This window comes from Fukomys damarensis, unplaced genomic scaffold (genome assembly GCF_012274545.1).
Source record: "Fukomys damarensis isolate Sample0158 unplaced genomic scaffold, DMR_v1.0_HiC HiC_scaffold_27, whole genome shotgun sequence".
Taxonomy (NCBI): Eukaryota; Metazoa; Chordata; class Mammalia; order Rodentia; family Bathyergidae; genus Fukomys; species Fukomys damarensis.
In genome coordinates, this window is record NW_022900939.1 from 21,400,499 (window position 1) to 21,420,820 (window position 20,322).

Sequence of the window (20,322 nt, forward strand, 5' to 3'; positions counted from 1 at the left end):
CGGCACTAGGAGAGAGGCAGCAGATGAGAGAGGAACTGCACTCTGGCTGCAGGGCCCAGAGGCAGATAGGCTGGGGTTCAGATCCCATGACTGACTGATAGAGAGGGTGGGACCCTGTCCGGACCCCAGCCGGTCCCTGCACCCACCATGCAGCTCCCACTCACTGGCGTCGAAGGTGCGGTGGATTTGTAGCAGGGAGTGGGGAGGCCCCTGGAGGTCGTACAGTATTTATACTGTTCTGCCCTCCCTCTCTCTCCAGGAGTTTGCCAAGTCATGAAGTTTGGGGTGGCAGGTCTGTGCCAAAGAGGCTCTAGGAGTAGTAGAGGCAGGATCAAGCAAGCCCACCTTCCCTGCTACTGACACACCCTGCCTGCAGGACAGCAGCTTTGCTTTAATTTAAGAGGAACCCACATATAGCTTCACAAGTTAACCCACAAACACAAACACACAGCTCCTCATGGTAGAGGAGGCCAAGACTGAACACCTGAATGTTGCTAAGTTCCTAGCACCGGCACATAATAGGTGCTCAATAAAGCTTGTTGGATGAATGAATGCCATTTCAATAAATATATCTATTTACACATCCTGTCTCCATGATAATAACACCAAGACCTTAGGCACCAAAGAAGACTCATTGAAGACTTTACATAAGTTCCACCCTTAAGACTAGGGTATAAAAGTCAATATATAAATTTTCCTGTATTGGAGACAAATCTAGACTCTTAGCAGCCCAGGAGAATCCATAGACAAACTTTATTTCTTTAGTTTCCTGACATATATTTGCTTTCCCAGGGTCCCCCACACCCTGGTTACCTCAAAATGGCTCTTGTTTGTCTTGAGTTCCTTTATAAATCTCTTGTTCCTTGTTGCAGGTGCAGTGTGTGTGGAATCCTAAGCCACTGCTTGAAGCTTCTTTCTGGGGAGGTCTCTCTCTCGTGATTGTTTTCCTTTTCTGTTACAGGGGTTTGTCCCCACTACGAGCTCGGGAAGGTTAAAGAAAAGCTTTCCTCCCCTGTGTAGCCTGCAGACCATTTCTTGCTTGAGTTTGAGGGTCTGCACCTTCACACACAGGCTGGATCTGGGGTACAGGTAAATAGAATGGCAGGGTCTCTCCTGCGCTTGGTCCTGTTAGCAGGACCCCGGGGACCCCAGCTCAGTTGTCCCGATGGTCCCCTAGGCGCTCCCGCAGGGTGTCTGGTCAGAGTCACGAGAAACAGGCAGCACCCCGACTTCCAGACTACCTCTACCCCAAACACAGGGACCCAGGATGCCACTGTGATCAGGAACACACACTGCAGCCAGGGCTCAATTTTGGGGAGCGCTTCCCACTCCTTCCCTGCATGTGAGCCCCCAACCCCGCTGGGGGCTTGGAGCCAGAGCTGGGCTCTCATCCCTGACTCACAGCTGGAGGAACACCCGCCCAGCGTGGAGCTGCTTACAAAGAGCTTTCGCATAAATGATCTCTTTTCATCTCCCACTTCCCAAACCCAGGAGGGAGGGAATCTTGTTCCCATTATGCCAACAAGGACACCAAGGCTCAGAGAGGCTCATTCAGCTGCTCTGGGCTGAAGCACACATGCTCTGTCTTTGTGCAGAAGTCTCACAGCCTGGGAGTGCAGGTACCACAGTTTGGATAAGTGCCCTCCACCAGCCTGTGATGCTACTGGGAGACGCTGGGACCCTTAGGAGGTGGAGTCTAGTGGGAGGAAGCTAGGCCAGTGGGAGTGTGTCCTTGTAGGGGATGTGTGGATGCAGCCCCTTCCTCTCTGATTGCTTTCTGTCTGCCTTGAGGGGAGCAGTTTCCGCCACCATGCATTCCCACCATAATGTTCTGCCTCTCCTCAAGTCCAAAGGCAACGGGGCCAAGTGACCACGGGCTGAAACTATGAGCCCAAATAACTCTTTCCTGTTTCTAGGCTGGTATATTTCGGGTACTTGTTACAGTCACAGAGAGCTGACTGACATGTCCAGGCTGTCCCCCACTGAAGGTGGCCCACTCTGCTGCAGCGTTCCAAAAGGCCACCTTTACCACAGTCCTCTGGCTCCACAGGCAGCCATGGGGCTTCCTCTCCTCCTCGGGATCTTTGAAACATCGTTGTCCCAGGCCAGCAGGCCAGGCGCCTCACTCTGTCCATCCCAGATATGCAGCCCATGTGTATGTCTGCACCTGTCTTTGGTGGGTTTTAAATACATATATAAACATCTTTGTTGTTATGGAAAACTCACCTTTATGTACAGTGCAGTCTGTGGACTTGAGTTTATTCAGTGTTATGCAATCATAACCACTGTCTAATTCTAGAACATTCTCAATGTGCCTAAAAAGAAGCCTCAATCCCATTAGCACCTCCCCCTCCCCCATTCTCTGGCCACCACTAATCTCCTTTCTGTCTCCATGGATTTGCCGTATGAATAGGATCAGACAGTATTTGTTCTTTATTGTGTGGCTCCTTTCACGAGTGGCATATGTCAGTACTTTGTTTCTTTTCACGGCTGAAAAATATTCCATTGCATTTTTGCTTATGCATTTTTCAATGGATACCTGGGTTGTTTCACTCTGACAACTAGGTAAAATGCTTCCAGGAATTTGTTTTTTTTGGTAGCAGGGATTGAACTTGGGTCTTTGCACTTGGGAGGCCAGCGGCAGAACCACTGAGCTAAATCCCCCGCCCCTTCCAGGAATGTTTATGTAAATGTTTTTGTTTGAACTGATCTTTTCTCTTCAATCCATACCTAGGAGAGGACTTGCTGGATCATGTGATCACTCACTTTCAGGCCACACCCACGGTGGCCACATCATTTGAGAATCCCACCATCCACACAGGAAGGTTCAGTTTCTCCCTCTCACCAACACTTGTTATTGTCCACATTTTACTTAGCTATTCTAGTGGATGTGAAGTCTGTCCCAACATAGTTCTTGTATGGTGCTTACCAGGTCCCAAGCTCAGGGTTTGGCTTGTGGGGAACATGGTGGAGAATAAGCTACTATCTTTGTCATCAGAGGAATCACAGTTCGGGTTGAAGGGAGAGACACAGTCTTCATTCATAAATGGGTAAGTGTCAAGGCAGTGAATGGGCATCATCAGAGACACTGAAAAGGTAAGATATGGCCCCTATCTAAAAGTCTCTTTTAATGAAAATTATAAGACCACATATAATAATCTACCCAGCCATCTGTCCATTTCCACCCTACTGTTTGTCCATCCACCCACTCATCCATCCACCCAATGATTGACATTCAACCATTAGCAAATCAAAACATCTATTTACCTGTTAACCCACCAATCATCTTCCACCTGCTTATCCTGACATCTTTTCACACAGCCATCTATTCATCTTACCAACCATCTATGAATTACATATCCATCCATTCACCAGCCATTTAGCCCATCAAAGCAGCTATCCACCCATCCAACTTCCCCTCTACCCACCATTTACCTACCCATCCATCCAACCTGTCCATCCAGTCATCTTACATCCATCTGTCTACCAATCAGTCAAACCACTAGTTCACCTGTCTTCGACACCAGAACTAGGACCCAGCTTAGTTAAGCCAGTCTGGGCAACTTGAGCTCACCAAGATGAATGTTCCAGGACTCTGCTCATTTAACACAAGACAGGAAAGATTTCTAAGCCAAGCTCTCTCCTCCCATAGCACAAAGCTTTTGCTCCTAGATTGAAAACTCTTATTCACTGTCCTCTAACCAGTTATAAGCCCAACTGCTTTGGATTGTATTTTGAAATATACATTTCTCACCTTCTTAGAACCAGATACTAGGCCAACTCCATTTTTCCGATTGAAAAAAAAAAAACTGAATGAATGTAACTGTACTGTCTACCTAGAATGTACCACTAAATTCAATTTAAAAATGAGGCTCAGAGAGATGAAATACACTACTTGGGTCACACAGAGAGTGTCTGGGAAACCCAGCCCTGCAGGTCCTTTCTACAACCTTGCAGAAAAGAATGTTTTCAGGGATGCTGCTGCCAGGGACACTGTATTTTTCCGATAAAAAAAAAAAACTGAATGAATGTAACTGTACTGTCTACCTAGAATGTACCACTAAATTCAATTTAAAAATGAGGCTCAGAGAGATGAAATACACTACTTGGGTCACACAGAGAGTGTCTGGGAAACCCAGCCCTGCAGGTCCTTTCTACAACCTTGCAGAAAAGAATGTTTTCAGGGATGCTGCTGCCAGGGACACTGTGCAGGCCTGGTCTCCAGGTACAGAGGCTGAGCTCTAAGTCACCGCGAATAATCACGACTCCTTCCCACCTTTGACTGCCTGGCCAGCATCCATTCTCCTCCTTGTCCCTGCCTGTCCTCAGATCTCAGCCCTGCCTCCGGGCTGTGTGCAGGCTATTCCTTCTCCCTGCACGACCAACCCTGTCCCTTTCCTCAGCCACTCCTGTCACACTCACAGACATAGTCACAGCCAGGTCTCCTCTAAACAGCCTGGGGACCATTCCTTGCACTTGCCCATCTGCTATAATTCTGCTTTGCTGCCTCTGCTGTTTCCACTGGGTGGAAGGTTTCAGAAGCAGGGACTGACTCCCAGCACCCAGGAAGGCACAAAGCAGCACTTGACAAAGCAGCTGGCTAAAGATCCAGCCCCTCTGAAATTGTCCCAGGCCTCTTGCCACCCATACTCTCCACAAAGGCTACTAACTCTCTTCCTGAGGGCCTTCACCCACTGAGCCTTGCACCCTGCATACTCCACGCTTCTGACTGATTCCTGCCCCAGACCTCAGCACTAACCCAACATCAGGCCCAGGTTAAACACAGGTGGGCAATGCTAACATTGGTGTGAACATATGGCACATGTGCCGCAGTGGGCTGTTTGTTATTGAAAGCTCTAAAAGGTTCGCCATCCCTGGAGTGTTGCCCCTTCTCACCTCCTCCATGATGCCTCCCCAGTACTGGGGTTGGTGTCTACTAAGTCCGTGGAGACTGCCTGGTGGCCTTTTCTGAATTGCATGTGTCTGAGAGTGGGATCCTTTGGGAGGTGGGGTCTGTCACATGGCCCCGGGGCTGGCTCCCAGCCTGCCTCAAACGTTGACGGAAGCAATACATGAATGGGTGGCCATGAGAGACCAAGAGGAGCAGAGCCACCAGCTCAGGTGGCAGGCATCTGGTGGGATCTGGTTCCCTGGGACAAAGGCCAGTGCAGGGGGCAAGTGAATAAATCATGAGAGGCCCTGAGCAGGGCCAGGCGGGACAACTGACCTCATTCTGGAAGTCGAGGAGAGGCGGCTGGGTGGTGAGTGGGCTGGGGGCATGGGGAGGGGGCACGGGAGGCCAGAGGGAGTGCCTGGGCACCTCCACCCCTTTCCTTGAGGAGCAAAAGGTTGCCGTTCGGCAGGACCAGGCGGGGGTCGCTGGCAGGAGGCAGGGAGGTGGGGAGCACAAAGGTACCCATGGCTCTGGGTGGGGGCAGGAAGGGGGTGACCTGCCTTTCTGTACAAACAGACTAAAGTGAGAAAGAGGTACAGAGACACTGCAGGGTAGAGACGGAGACAGAGGTGGGGATGAGGGAGATGGGAATGAGTCGGCCATGCTGCAGGGAGATCTAGCTGGGGACCCTGAGCCAGAGCAACGAGGCAGAACATGGGGGAGAAGGAGGTGACAGCCAGCAGGAGGAGCCCCAAGGTGAAGGCTGAAGGGCCACAGTGGGGGAGGGCGGGGAGAATTTCAGGGAGGCCATGTAGGTTGGCAGGGTTGTGCAAGGAACAGTGGGGAAAATAGGGCATTTCGGGGACATAGAGCTCCACTAGGCCGGCGAGGAAGGGTCCTGGAGAACCACACCCACGTCTGCCCACTGAGCCACCTGCCCACAGGACTGGAGACAAAGCAGGCCCAGGAGGAGGTGCCAAGCCCTTGTGTCCATGGCCCTGCCAGCGGGCCCAGCAGAGAGCAGCATCCCCTTGGGGGACCCCAGCCCTTCTGCAGGGGCTCCAGGTCCCAGCCAGGCCCCTGCCAGCCCAGCAGCCAGCCGGCGGGCACTTCTCCAGGAGCTTGAGGCTCAGGTGCAGGCAGCCTATGGGCAGGTAAGGGGGAATGAGGGGACCAACCATGAGGGAACTGCAGGGTCCCCTGTAGGACAGATCAGGGCCAAGGGTATGAGGGGACGAAGAACTCACATGGCTGGAAGGGTCAGTCTGGGGATGAGCAGAGGCCAGAGTAAACCCCTTCACCCCCTCAGTGTTTACTGAGCTTCCACCTACAGCACCCAAAGGCAGCCTCCTTAAGCTCTCTGTGCAAGGGTGCAGGCTGATCCAGGCCGGGGCGCAAAGGGCGAGTGGGCTGGGTGCACTCTGCAAAGGGATCCGGGATCCTGACAGGGGTCTCCTCTCTCAGAGAGGCCTTGGGGAAGGGTCTGCTGTGTTCATCCCCCCGAACTCACTGCTGTTCTGCAGGGACAGAGGCCCAGCCAGCCCTGCACTGTCCCGGAGTGTTCTTACCTCCTCTTGACCTGCTTCTGAAGATACAGAATCTCCCCCAACTGGGAGATTAGTTGCGGGCATGAGGCGAGAAGAGTACAGGAGAGGAGACCCTGAGGAGAAAGCATGGGGAGACTATGCCTACCAAGGGACCTTGGGCTCTAAGTGGCCCCCCTTAACAAGCGGAGATGCTCAGAGATAATCCCTGATTAGGACCCGTTGGCCACTGGGCCCAGGGCCCCCCGCCTGCCCACCCGCCCTCTATCTTCCTCACAAAACCCTGGGAAAATCCCCAGCAGTGCTCCTGTGCTCTCACTGGAAGCTGCTGGGGGCTGGCAGCATCTGCTGTACCAGAACTCCAGGCCTGGCACAGTTCAAGGGCCCATGGGGAACTGTGCCAAGCGGCCCCGGAGCCGGGGGCCCAAGGTAGGAGGCCAAAGGGGGAGCAGTCAAGGACCAGAGATTGGGTGGGCAGAGTCCGCTAGGGCTGGGCTGGAGATGGAGGTAGGCATGGCCTCTGGACGGAGGGGTTGGTTGCTCATTGACCTCAAAGGAGAGTTTTTTCCGGGACACCTCAGACTCAGACCCAGCCTGGTCCTGGCTCACACAGTAGGCTGATCTTCTGTGCTCAGCTGACCAGGCCCTCGCTGTCCATCCCTCCAGGCCCTACTCCCTGTTTCCCAGCCTTGGCTGGGGCAGCGCAGAACTGAAAGCCAGGTCTCACTCAACCCCTGGCTTCCTCAGTGGCCCTGGCCAAGTCTCTCAACCTTTCTGTGCCTCAGTTTGCAAAACTGAGCAGCTAGGGGATAAACCCTACCAGTCTACAGTATTAATGGGTGAGGGTCCTGTACCCCAGGCCCCTTCCTCATGGCCCTGTGCTGGGTTCTAAAGAGCAGAATGGCTGGCGGGGGGGGGCGGCAAAGAGAGGGCTTCAGACCATTCCCCAGCTCATGGCCGGCTCTGCTGCAGGATCCCTGGCAGTGGCCTGGCTCCCCCAGAGGGGGCTCCTGTTGTAGCGCCAGTCCCCGCCCCGAGGAGCAGGGGGGCATCCAGGGCTTCTCGGTGCTTGGCAGCCTGGTGGGGCCGGCCTGCATCTTCCTTCGGCCCAGCATCGCTGCTACCCAGCTCGTATGTACAGCCACCCACCCACCCACAGGCTTTGTCCCTTCACTTTGCCACTCCTTCAACAACAGAGAGTGGTTGGAGGGGAACCTCAGCAGGGCCACACCGTTACAGTGGCGGGTAGAGGAGACAGAGAGCACTGGAGACTTACAGAGACATGGAAGCCACATCTGAGGTTCTGCCAGACCCCCAGATCCACCTCTGGCAAAAGGAGTTCCCTAGAAGAGGGGGCAGGGGGTAGGGAGGTCCTGAGAGCAGCCTGGGCCGGTCACAGGGAAGGGAGTACCTGAGACACCCTGGGCAGAGAACAAGCAGACATGGGCCCTGTGTGAGTGGTGCAGTGGGGCCTGGGTGGTCCGGGGAACTCCTAACCCATCTGTGCCCCCCAGGATCGGGACCTGCGGCCCGAGGAGATTGAAGGTAACGTGTTTGAAAAGAGGCGATTCCCGGAGGGGAGCATAGGGTGGAAGCCATAGGATGAGGGCATCAGTCAGGGGCTTCAGCAGTCTGCAGGAGGAAATAGAGCAAGAAGATTACAGAGGACAGGTTTGAGGCGGCAGACCCTTCCCTCTCCGGCCATGAGCACCTTGGTCTCCTTGTCAGGAGGGTCAAGGGCCTCTTTCATAAGCATCCATCCAATCAACACTTTCCGGGTACCCGCTGTGGGCCTGGCCCTGCACCGAGCACAGGACACACAGCAAACCAGGCCTATCTGGCCCAAGCCCTCTGAGACAGATGGCAGCACATCAACTACAAGTATAAATAGTGCCAAGGGCTCACAAGGAAAAGAGCAAATGGACAAGCAGGGAACAAAAGGACAGGGAAAGGCTCTCTGGAGTGGATGACAGAGTCGAAGAGGAAGGGAAAGCGTTCCAGGGTGCAGCCTCTGTGAGGTCAAGGATTTGCCTGCCTTCCTTCCTACCTTCCTTCCTTCCTACTTTCCTTCCTTCTTCCTTTTTTTATTCACTGCCATGTCCTCTGAGCAGAGGCTAGCACATAACAAATGCTTCTTAAATATTTGTTGAAAGAACAAACAAAAACAGGGCCGGGGATTTAGCTCAGTGGTTCTGCCACCTGCTTTGCAGGTGTAAGGTTCCGAGTTCCATCCCAGAACCAAAAAAGAACAAACAAAAATAGCACTGAAGGGTTAGGGGTATAGTTTAGTAGTAAAGCACTTGCCTAGCATACATGAAGTTCCAGAACACACACACACACACCCCAGCCTGTGCAAATGCCCTGAGTCTTCAAAACAGAAACTAACGTTTAGAAAGGAATTATTGGGCAATTAGACCAAAGGAAGGATGAGCTGGTGCAGGTGGGGATTCCGGGTGTGTAGGCGGACTGATCCTACTCTGCCTGGTAGAGCTGCAGGTCGCCTTCCAGGAGTTTGACCGAGACCGGGACGGCTACATCGGCTACCAGGAGCTGGGTGCCTGCATGCGGACGCTGGGCTACATGCCCACTGAGATGGAGCTCATCGAGATCTCACAGCAAATCAGTATGTCTCAGAACTGCCCCGTCCCTAGTTCTGCAGAGGCCCTGGCCAGGCCCAGGTAGGCTGACAGCCCAGACCCCACGGTGACTACACAGGCTCTCCTCACATCCCAGGGCACAGGGCCTAGGACATTCCCTCAAATCCCACCATCTTCTGTGGGAGGCAGGGTGAGGGCCATGATGCCCCCTTTACAGATGAGGAAAGTGAGTCTCTATGCAGTGAAAGACCTTTGTCTAAGGTCACACAGCATTCAAGCCCACACTTGATCCCAGCCAAACTCTTCAGAAAAATCAAGGAAAGCCCCAGCACATGTTAAAAGAGTGGCTTGTCTTTCATCTTTAGCCAGATCCTTGCCTTGTTTGGAGGGTGATTCCCACCATGAAGCGGGGGAAAGGCCCAAGTATTGATAAGGCAAGGGGAGAGGGCCAGGGAAGAAGGGAGGGCAGTGGGCAGAGGTGGGAGGGCCAGGTGATAGGCTGGGGTCTCCAGCCATTGGACATGACTCCCAGGTGGCGGGAAGGTGGACTTTGAAGACTTCGTGGAGCTGATGGGCCCCAAGCTGCTAGCGGAGACAGCAGACATGATTGGTGTCAGGGAGCTTCGGGATGCCTTCCGGGAGGTGTGCAGGGGCCCAGGCTGGGAGGGTGGGCTGCAGGGAGTAAGGGGCTAAGCTGACGCCTGACCCAGTCAGTGACCCCAAGCCACAACCAACACCATCGCAGTTTGACACCAACAGGGATGGCTGCATCAGTGAGGGAGAGCTTCGGGCAGCCCTCAAGGTCCTGCTGGGGGAGCGTCTCAGCCAGCGGGAGGTGGACGAGATCCTGCAGGACATCGATCTCAATGGAGATGGCCTGGTTGACTTCGAAGGTACTGCCTGCTGCATTTAGCAACACACCCTACAAGGTTCTTACCAGATAAAGGACACAGGGAGGGTTATCTCTGTGTGCCAGACCTTGTGCCAAGCATGCCCATGTCCTCTCCTAGATAATCACTACTGCAAACCCAAGGGAAGAAAGTCAGCTTTCAGGAAAGCTTAGGTTCTTAGCAAAAGGAAATGTATGGAATCCAGATTGGAATTTGGGGCAGCTGAAATGGAACTCAGCTCTTTCTCCACAAAAGAAAAACAAAAGCCAGATATGATAGTGGATGCCTATAATTCCAGCACTGTGGAAGACTGAGGCAGGAGGATCAAAAGTTCAAGCCCAGCCTGAGGCAATGTAGTAATTTAGCAAGACCCTGCCTCAAACTAAAAATTTAAAAAGGGAGTGAGGGGCCGGGGATTTAGCTCAGTGGTTCTGCCACCTGCCTTGCAAGCACAAGGACCCGAATTTGATCCCCAGTACCAAAAAATAAAAATAAAAAAGGGAGTGAGGACGTAGCTCAACAGGAAGGCCCTGGGTTCAATTCCCAGTACCGAACACACACACACACACACACACACACACACACACACACACAGATTAAGTAATAGGAAACTAAGGAAAATTACTATGTAGAAATACATTTCTGGCCCAGGTGTGGTGGTGCATGCCTGTAATCCTCGCACTGGGAAGGCTGAAGCAGGAGGATCACTGCAAATTCAAGGCCAGCCTGCACTACAAAGTGAGACCCTGTCTCAAAAAATGAAAGAAAGAAAGAAAAGAAAGAGGAAACACATTCCCCAAAGTAGACTTCAAGTTGCTCCTGGGCTTCCTTGGGTCAAACCAAAGAGGAAGAGAAGTTTAGTTACAAAAATTGTTTTGTCCAGGCCGGGCATGGTGGCGCACGCCTGTAATCCCAACATTCACACTCGGGAGGCTGAGGCAGGAGGAGCGCTGTGAGTTCGAGACCAGCCTGAACTACATAGTGAGTTCCAGGTCAGTCTCAAATACATAGTGAGATCCTGTCTCAAAAACAATAACAGCAACAAAATTTTTTTTGATTTTTTCCTTAAGACAAAGTTTCCCACTCCTGGTCCTGAGTCCTACTCCCTACCTGATCCAGGGAGTGTCCTTAAAGGCCTTCCCCATAGCCACACTCCTGCTCACCTTACAGTAAGCAGATTGGCCTCACCTCTGGTGGGACAGGAGATTAGACTCAAAACTTTGGTTTCTGTCCTGACAGAATTTGTGCGAATGATGTCTCGCTGAAACTGTATAGAAGCTGGAGGCAGCGGACAGGACAGGCAAACCACAGCCTCTTAAAACTAAGTGTGTTCCCTAAAGCCCATCCTGTACATCCGGAATCCTCCTCCATCCCTGCCTGCCTCAACCCTTACCCTATCTCTGTTTCTGTGACAATAAAGTATCATCAAGCCTGGGAAGATGGATTTTGCCTCTCACTTACATATCTTGGAGGTCCCAAGAGCCAAGCCCAGGGATGCCCCTGACACCAAAAGCCGTAAGCTCAGCTGTGAGCTCCCGGTGGATGGGAACCCTCTTGTTTTCCTCTCTGGATCCTGGACTCAGCTCAGAGCCAGTGTCAGGAGACACATCTGGATGGATAAACCCAACCTGCTTTTGGAGCCCAGTTGTGTTTTCTGCTTCATGTTCCCACCCCTCACCCTAATAAAGTCCCCTGCCCACTCAAGGGTTGCATTAAAGATGGAGGAAATGCCCAGGGCAGGAGGCTTTTCCCAGCCTGATCACATTACTGCTGCAGCCACCTGGTGGGGACCAATTCAGAGCTCCCTTCCAGAACTCAGCTTCGTGGCGCGTGGTGGCGCACGCCTGTAATCCCAGCACTCGGGAGGCTGAGGCAGGAGGATCTCTGTGAGTTCAAGACCAGCCTGGGCTACATAGTGAATTCCAGGTCAGTCTCAACTACATAGTAAGACCCTGTCTCAAAAAAACAAACAAAACAAACAAACAAACAGAACTCAGCTTCAAGGAGTAAATTAGTTTGGGGAATGGCTGGGCTGGGGGCTCACACCTCACTCCACTTGGGAGGCCCCAGCTGCCAACCAAACACAACTAGGGAACCAGGACCTCGCGAATAGCTGCCTAATACAAGACTCCTCTACTGAGAAGTCATTGCCCTGAGCGACCTTTTAGGTGAGCCAAAGCATGATTGGACCTGTTGGAAATCAGAGGTTCTTCTACTCTTCTTGTTCCCCTACTTACCTTTGGATCTCTCCTGGGGGATCCAAATACACACTTCCTCACTCTGAGCCTGTCCCAGGCTTTATAGTCCTACCTTCCATGTGGAGGAACCTAAGAGATAGCATGTCTTAGTCCATGCCTGCAGCTATAACAAAACAACTTAGACTGTGTCAACTCTAAACAGCATGAATTTTTAGCATTTACTCTTCTAGAGGCCAGAAAGTCAAAGATCAAAGCACAGGCAACCTCTGTCTGGTGAGGGCCTGGTCACTGCTTACAAGATGGTATCAACCCTACATCCTGACAGGAGGGCAGAAAGGGCAAAACTGCCTACCTAGTCCCCTCCAGGCATTTTATAAGGCTCTAATCCGAAGAGTCCTCATGGCCTAATCACCTCTTAAAGTCCAAGCTCTGTTACCTTTGGAATCTAGTTTCAACATGAATTTTATAGTGGGGTTTTGTTTTGTTTTGTTTTGTTTTTTTGTACCAGGGATCGAACTCGGGTCCTTGTGCTTGCGAGGCAGGCGGTGGAACCGCTGAGCTAAATCCTCAGCTCAACATGAATTTTGGAGGGAACACAAACATACAAACCATAGCACCAAGTCGAAGTGACTTAGCAGAGTTCAAGTAGTCCTGTTGCCTTCTCTCCACAAGCCACTGTGTCGTTCTTTCTAAAATGCTACTTATGCTTTGTTGTATCCTATTTAGGACCTGGCTGTGAACTCCCAATGCCCCTAGGTTAATCAGGGGCTTTTGCCAGGACCAGGAGCTCCCGGAGGATAAGGGATTGGAATAAAGTCACACATCATGAAGAAAGATGGGACTTGCACCCAGATCCCATCCAGGAACTCTACATCCACAGTGCTAACTGGGGAGGAAGTCCTGGGTGGGCCTAGGACAGTACTCAGCCTCTTCCAGCAACAGAAGGACCTAGTCTGCTGCTCCTGCCTGCTGGGAGGGAGGACCAGCCCTGAGCTTCCTAGTCAGGAAGAATTGGGAGCTGTTGCTCAGAGCAAGGAGACAGAGCAGGCAGGCAGCCACCAGCACCCTGTTCAACCTGCAGTCTGGATGCTGAGGTGCCAGGCCTGGCTGTAGCAGCCCCAACTCCACTTGCCTGGCAGATCCCAATTAATCCCTAATCCTCAATTAGGTGTTCACTGCTGCCAAGCTGCCAAACTGGCAGCCTGGGGATGGGGATGAGTTACCCCAGCCCAGCGACTTCTCAGGGAATCTCACAGCTGGCACAGACAGCATCGCTGCCTGAGAAAATGTCACTGCAGGGGCTTGGGGTGTGGAAAGATGGACATGAGCCGGGGGAACCAGAACTCCTCAGCCTCTTATCCTTCTCCAGACCACAACCCAGCAGGTTCCATGGTTGGGGCTGTGGAGGGAACTTGGGAGGGCACAGAATGTCTGGTGGGGCTGGGTGTGGTGGTACAACACCTGTAATCCCAGCATTCAGGAGGCTGAGGCAGGCGGATCACTATGAGTTTGAGGTAAGCCTGGGCTACTTAGTGAGTTCAAGGCCAGCCTGAGGTACATGCAACCGTGTCTCAAAAACTAAATAAATAAAAAATAAAAAGAATGTCTGCTGGGCCAAAAGTGCCCACAGTCCCTCAAACTTCATACATGCCCCTAGCCCAAAGGTCCTAGTAGACAAGAGCTAAAGCAGGGGTCAAGGCCAGACAAGGGACAGCAGGCGGGCTGAGGTCACAGTGAGCCCAGAGCCCATTCCCAGCTAAAGGGCATCTGCTGTCAAGCTCCACTGATGACTGACAGGGCAGGCCTGAGCTACTAGCACTGCCAGTTTTCCCAACCCTGTATGTTCAGTTACATTACATCCACTGTACATATTTTGAATGCAACTTGCATCAGGTAGGTATGAAGCGTATAGCTTAATGGGGTTTTTATATGTATATGTACCTAGCTAACTGTCACCAGGTTGAATATTACGTCCACTTATTTTAGAATAGTTTTAAGCCTACAGAATTATTGTGAAGATAATACAATTAGTCTCTGTATACTCTATACCCAGCACTCCCCATCTATTAAGGTTCTCCAGCGAAACAATCAATAGGATACCTACATAGAGATGATAGGTGATAGATAATAGATCGATAGATAGATAGATAAAAATACAGATATCTGGGCCAGAGATTTAGCTCAGTGGTTCCACCACCTGCCCTGCAAGTGCAAGGACCTGAATTCAATCTCCAGTACCAAAACAAACAAACAAACAAAAATACAGATATCACACAGGAGAAGATTAAAGGAGGTTGGCTTGTGCGTATGGAAACACAGTAACATAGAAGGAGTATGTTCTGATGTTCCAAAACAGGGTGGGATGACTGTAGTTCACAATAACCTATTATATACTATATGAAGATCTAGAAGAGGGAAGCTTGAAAGGTTTAACCAGCTGCTAAAAAATGACAAAGAGAAAATGTTAAGTACCCTTGTTTGATCAGTGCATACTATATCCATTCATTGAAATATCACACTGGATCACATTAATATGTACAATACATACATGCTAATCAAAATAAAAATAAAATAAAAGGGCCAGGTGTGGTGTCACATGCCTATAATCCCAGCACTTGGGAGGCTGAGGCAGGAGGATCACTGTGAGTTTGAGACCAGTCTGGGCTACATAGTGAGTTCCAGGTCAGTCTCAACTACATAGTGAGACCCTGTCGCAAAAAGCAAAAAAAAAAAGGCTGGTGATTTAGCTCAGTGGTTCCGCCACCTGCCTCGCAAGTGCAAGGACCTGAGTTCAATCCCCAGTACCAAAAACAAAACAAGCAAAATAATAATAATAATAATAATAAAATAAAAGGGTGCAGTAGTGCCTGACTATAATCCCAGCTACAGAGGAGACTGAAGCAGGAGGATCACAAGCTCAAGGCCAGCCTGGGCAACATGGCAAGACTATGTCCCAGAAGAAAATAGTAAATAATAAATAATAAATAAAATAAATAATAAGAAATGGAGATGTAGTTCAATGGTAGAGCACTTGCCTAGTATGCTTAAGGCCCTTAGTTCAATCCCCAGCACCGCATACACACACACACACGCACACACGCACACATACAAAACATAGATACCATCCACTGGCAGCTCTTTCAATTAACTCTTGGATCCCTGTGATGCTCCTTCATCACTGTGTGTAAGCACTTGTTTTAGCACTTTTGTCTACTTTCTGGCACCACCAGATGCTCCAGGCTAATCTTATGCATTTCCTGCCCAGGTCTCCAGAAAGAGCCATTCCTCCAAGGGTCCGTGGTTCATCTTTCTGGAAAATGGTATTCAAAACAAGATCTGGCACTGTACTAGTTGCTTGGTACTAGTAGGAGTGAAGGTGCTAATTGCTCCTAGGCACTCTCAGCTGCTAGAACAAGGAGATACATGTTGTATGCTATGTAGATATGCATTTATAAATAGTTGTGTATATAATCAACTAGATCTATAAATTAAGCCACGCAAGTTCATACTAATTGCTTCAACTCCACTCCACTCTACCTGGATCATTCTCACCTCCCACCTTGCTTATCTGAGAAACCTAACTCCCACCATCCACCTTCCCACGCTGAACAGTTCAAAGTCAATCCATGCTCCATGGGAACACTTTTATCAATGAGACTCCAGGGCTCACTCAGCTGCACTTCTTTTCCTTTTAACTTCACCGTCCATTCAGTTCCAGGTCAGTGCCCCTGCAGTGAAGATCACCTCGTACATTTGTGGTGCGGCTAGGTTCTCTGGTCACACTCTGCCCTCCATCCTGGGATCCACTGACCTCCTAGATGATTCTTCAAATTTACACGCATTAAAGTTTACTCACTCTCCTGATGAAATTCCCTATACTTCACTATTCAGTCTTACCCCAACTCCTGACAACTGGTAATTTTCCCCTTTTCAACCGGGAGTGGTACATGTCTATAATGTCACATTCCAGGTGGCTGAGGCAGGAGGATCACAAGTTTGAGCCCATGGAGTCTTGCATGTTCCCCAAAGGCCTGTATGTTGAAGAGCTAGTCCCCAGCCTGAGGCACTAATGGGAGTGGTGGAAACTTCAGGAGGCAGAGCTTACTGGAAGGGAGTTAATCACTGGGGGATTGACCTTGAAGGGGATATTAGGATCGGGACTTTTCTCTTCCTCTCCCTTTTTTTTGGGGGGGAAAGAGGTTCCCAGCAGCCATAAAGTGAACAGACCTCCTCTACCACGACTTCCTACCATGACACACTTCCTTGCTACAGGCTCAAAGCAACAGGGCCAAGCAACCATGACTAAAGCCTCTGAAACCATGAGCTGAAGTAAACCTTTCCTCCTTTTAAGTGGACTATATCACGTATTTTGTCATAGTCACAGAAAACTGCCTAGCACAAAGGGCATCAGAGTTGCCTCCAGTTTTGGAGATTATAAAACCGCTAGAAACATTCACACACATTTTTGTGAGGGTTTACATTCTGAATCATTTGAGTTAGTAACCTGAAACACAGTTGCTTGCTGGATTACAGGTAAGATTATATTTCATTTTGAAGGATGCCTGCCACTCAGCTGTCTTGTGGCATACCACGCTCCCACCAACAATGAATGGGAGTTCCTATTGCTCCACATCCTTAGCAGTGATTGGGGCAATAGGTTTGTGTTGTGTTTTGTTTTATTTCCTTAACCATTTTCACAAGTGTATAATAGTATCTCCTTGTTGTTTGTCGATTCTTTTCCCAACATTGTATTATAAACATAAAAGTGAAAATAATTCCATGGGAATACAACGTTGGCCACTAATGTAAAGTTTTAAATCACTGAACAGGCCAACAAGCCTATCTGTGGGCTAAATTGAGCCTGTGAGCTTCACTTTTCAACTTCTAATTTGGAGGTTGTCATATTTACAGGCTCCAAAAATGCTGGCGATGAGCTCTTGGCCCAGGGCCTGGGAAAAGTGGGGATTCCCCAAAACACTAAGAGACCTGTCTTAGCTTCCTCCAGGTGGGCAGGGTCCTCCGCCTGGGAGAGGTCACAGATGTCCCCATGAACCATTTTGCCCTAGCACAAGGTTCAGCAGTGCCTTCCCTCCCAAGTACATCCCTCCCCAAACAGGGGTGCATGTTTGTGTCCTACTAATTCATATGCTGAAGCTATAATCTCTTGTGTGGCTGTATCAGAGATGGGCTCCTAAGGAAGTAATTAAGGTTAAAGGGGTCATAGAGTGGGCTCTGAGCCAATAGAATTAATGTTCTTAAATGAAGAGATATCAGATAACTCATCCTTTCTCGTGCCCTGAGGAAAGGCTATGTGAGGACAAGAAGACAGGCCTCACCAGAATTCAACTGCACTGGGGCCTTATCTCAGGCTTTCAGTCTCTGGAACTGCAAGAAAACAAGTTTCTGTTGTCTCAGTCACTCAATCTGTGGTATTTTGTTTTGTCTGTGTATTAGTCAGCCCAAACAAACTCAGGCTGTTGATGATGCAGAAAGCAGGAAAGCCTAAGGACTAGGACTGGGGGAGTGGAGGAACCTGTCAGGGACCCCTCTTTACCCACCATTCACAGCAGTCTTCTCTAGAGTGCAGCCTCAGTGCTAGCAACAGGAAGTGGGAGATCCTGGATAATTTGAGCTGCACTTCTTTTGTTCTAAGAACAATGTACTTTGACTGTGTATTGGAGAACTATAAAGAGTATCATGAGCACAAGATTAAGCAAACATTGCGAGGCTTGGTGGCGCACGCCTGTAATCCCAGCACTCGGGAGGCTGAGGCAGGAGGATCCCTGTGAGTTCGAGACCAGCCTGGGCTACACAGTGAGTTCCAGGTCAGTCTCAACTACATAGTGGGACCCTGTCTCAAAAAAATAATAATAAGATTAAGCAAACATTATTGCTTTTCCTTTCTGACTTTTGAATTGTTTGCTTGTTTATTGGTGGAGTGTGGGGGAGACAAGGTCTTGCTTTGTACTCCAGGCTGGACTTGAACTTACCATCAGCTTCCTGATTGCTGGAACTGCAGGTGTGCACCACCTGCAGCTCTACACCCACCCAGCTATATTTGATTTTTTCTTTTTTTTTTTTTTTTTTTTTTTTTTTTTAGTCCAGTCTGGCCCACAGCGATCCTCCTGCCTCAACCCCCTGGGTGTTGGGGTTACAGGCATGTGCCACTGTGCCCAGCTAGGTGAATGATTTTTTAAAACTTCACTTTAGGATGGTTCACCACGCCCGACTTGTATTTGATTTTTTAAAAAAATGGTTAGAGCAGCACAATTCATAATAGCCAAATATTGGAAGTGGCCTCTATGTCCATCAACAGATGAATAGATAAGAAATGTGATGGTTATTCATAGTGGAATACTATGCCACGAAAAGGATAAACTTGAGTCATTTATAGGAAAATGAATGCGCCTTGAGACCATAATGTTAAGGGAAATCAATCAGACACACAAACTGAAGCATCACATGGTTCATCTTTTATGAGGAATTCAAAATATAAACAAAGATCAAAATAAAAAAGATAATAGGAAGTAGGAAGATAGGCCATTTTCAAAAGGAAAATCTACTGTGCAAAAGGAAAGAAGGTCAAGATGTGGAGGAAGGAGGTAAGGAGGTGAGATAGAGGGGGTAAAATATTGAGATGCACTAACTTCCCACAAAGAATATAATCATTAATGCAAACATGAACTAACAAAAAATAAAAAATGAAATTTTTACTTTTAAAAAAAACTAGCTAGGCATGGTGGCGCACATCTGTAATCCCAGCACTTGGGAGGCTGAGGCAGGAGGATCCCTGTGAGTTCGAGACCAGCCTGGGCTACATAGTGAGTTCCAGGTCAGTCTCAACTACACAGTGAGACCCTGTCTCAAAAAACCAAAAAAATTAAAAAATTTTTAAAAACTAATTCTTGGGGCCGGGGATGTAGCTCAGTGGCACTGCGCCTGCCTCACAAGTGCAAGGTCCTGAGTTTGATCCCTAGTACCACACCAAAAAAAATAAAAAATAAAAATAATAATAGTTGATATAAAGAAAATACAGGCCAGGGATTTAGCTCTGTGGTTCTGCTGCCTGCCTCACAAGTGCAGACCTGAGTTCAATACCTTGTACAAAAAAAGAAAATACAAGACCAAAGAGTGGATAAAGTTAGGAAATTACTAGATAGGGCAGTAAACTCAGCTTCCTTACAAACAGGGCATGCCGTTATCTCCATTGCTTTGCCAACTTTCTAATAACCCTCTATGAAAGAAAAAATAAATCATTATCTAGTCACGTATGCTCTCAGACTTCCAAGCTTTGCATGAGTCAGTCCCTCTGCTTGAAGTGCCACCTTCCACCTCCTCCCATCCCACATTCCCCTACTTAAATGCCACCTTCACTGGGAAGAGCTCTATGATGTCACCAGACCGGCCCTTCCTCTAAGTTCCAGTACACCCCATGGCGGGCAGTCTTAGTGCAACCTGTGCTTTTGCTTCCCTCTGTCCCTAGAGGCCAGGAGATCCCAGAGGACAGAGGTCAGGGTCAGTTTATTTTCTTATCTTTGTTCAGCACAAGGCCTGGGATAGAAAATGTTCACAGGATAGATGAGGAACTGAATCCCCTAAAGATGAAGAAACTGCAGAGCTGGGATTAGGAAAGATATATAAGGCCAGAAAGATTCTGGGGAGGAGCCTGGGTGAGAGGGTTAGTGGGTGGAGGAGGATCTGAGATCTAGGTTTGGGAGGAATAATGTTTGAGGGGAAGGCACTGGAATGGGAGAGAGAAAAGATTAAAACAAGCACTTCATGAATATTCATTTAATCTACACAATCACTCTGATAGTTATTACAGTCTCCATTTTACAGGTGGGAAAAATCGAAACATATTGAGGTGTGCGCAAATTCGCCCAGAAAGAAATCTCTAGTAGAGGTGAGAAGATTGGAACTGGATAACTAGTTGACTTCAGTCGGTAGTCTTGTCCAGGGGCCATTTGGTCCATGGACCAACATACAGTTAGTATCCAACAAGATTAACAAAGAGGCATGAGACTTGGGGTGTGGGTTGAGGGGTCCATAAGGCCACTCTTGGACCTAACACCAGCCTAAATTTGAGGACTAACCAATCCGGAGAACGAACCCCGGGTGGTGGCGTTGGTGAGGGACCCGTTGCCATGGAAACAGATGAAGGCCCCAGGCGGGCGCATGCGCAGATTGGGAAATGGTGTT

General features: G+C 49.5%; 1 protein-coding gene across 5 annotated transcripts; it reads left to right on the forward strand.

Annotated features, from left to right (window-relative positions):
- The first annotated feature begins 5,123 nt into the window (after positions 1–5,123).
- On the forward strand, positions 5,124–11,359 carry Cabp2 (calcium binding protein 2). 5 transcript variants are annotated; one of them, XM_010635796.2, is made up of 7 exons: positions 5,127–5,261; positions 5,839–6,048; positions 7,953–7,983; positions 8,927–9,061; positions 9,568–9,677; positions 9,781–9,928; positions 11,165–11,359. In XM_010635796.2, exons 1-7 carry the CDS (start codon positions 5,190–5,192, stop codon positions 11,188–11,190), a joined length of 732 nt encoding a protein of 243 aa, XP_010634098.1. In that variant the 5' UTR covers positions 5,127–5,189; the 3' UTR covers positions 11,191–11,359. The 5 variants fall into 5 exon arrangements, with proteins under 5 accessions (XP_010634103.1, XP_010634098.1, XP_010634101.1 ...); XM_010635799.2 differs by having other exon boundaries at positions 5,247–5,261; positions 5,776–6,048; XM_010635800.2 differs by lacking the exon at positions 5,127–5,261 and adding an exon at positions 5,284–5,412.
- Positions 11,360–20,322: the final 8,963 nt, after the last annotated feature.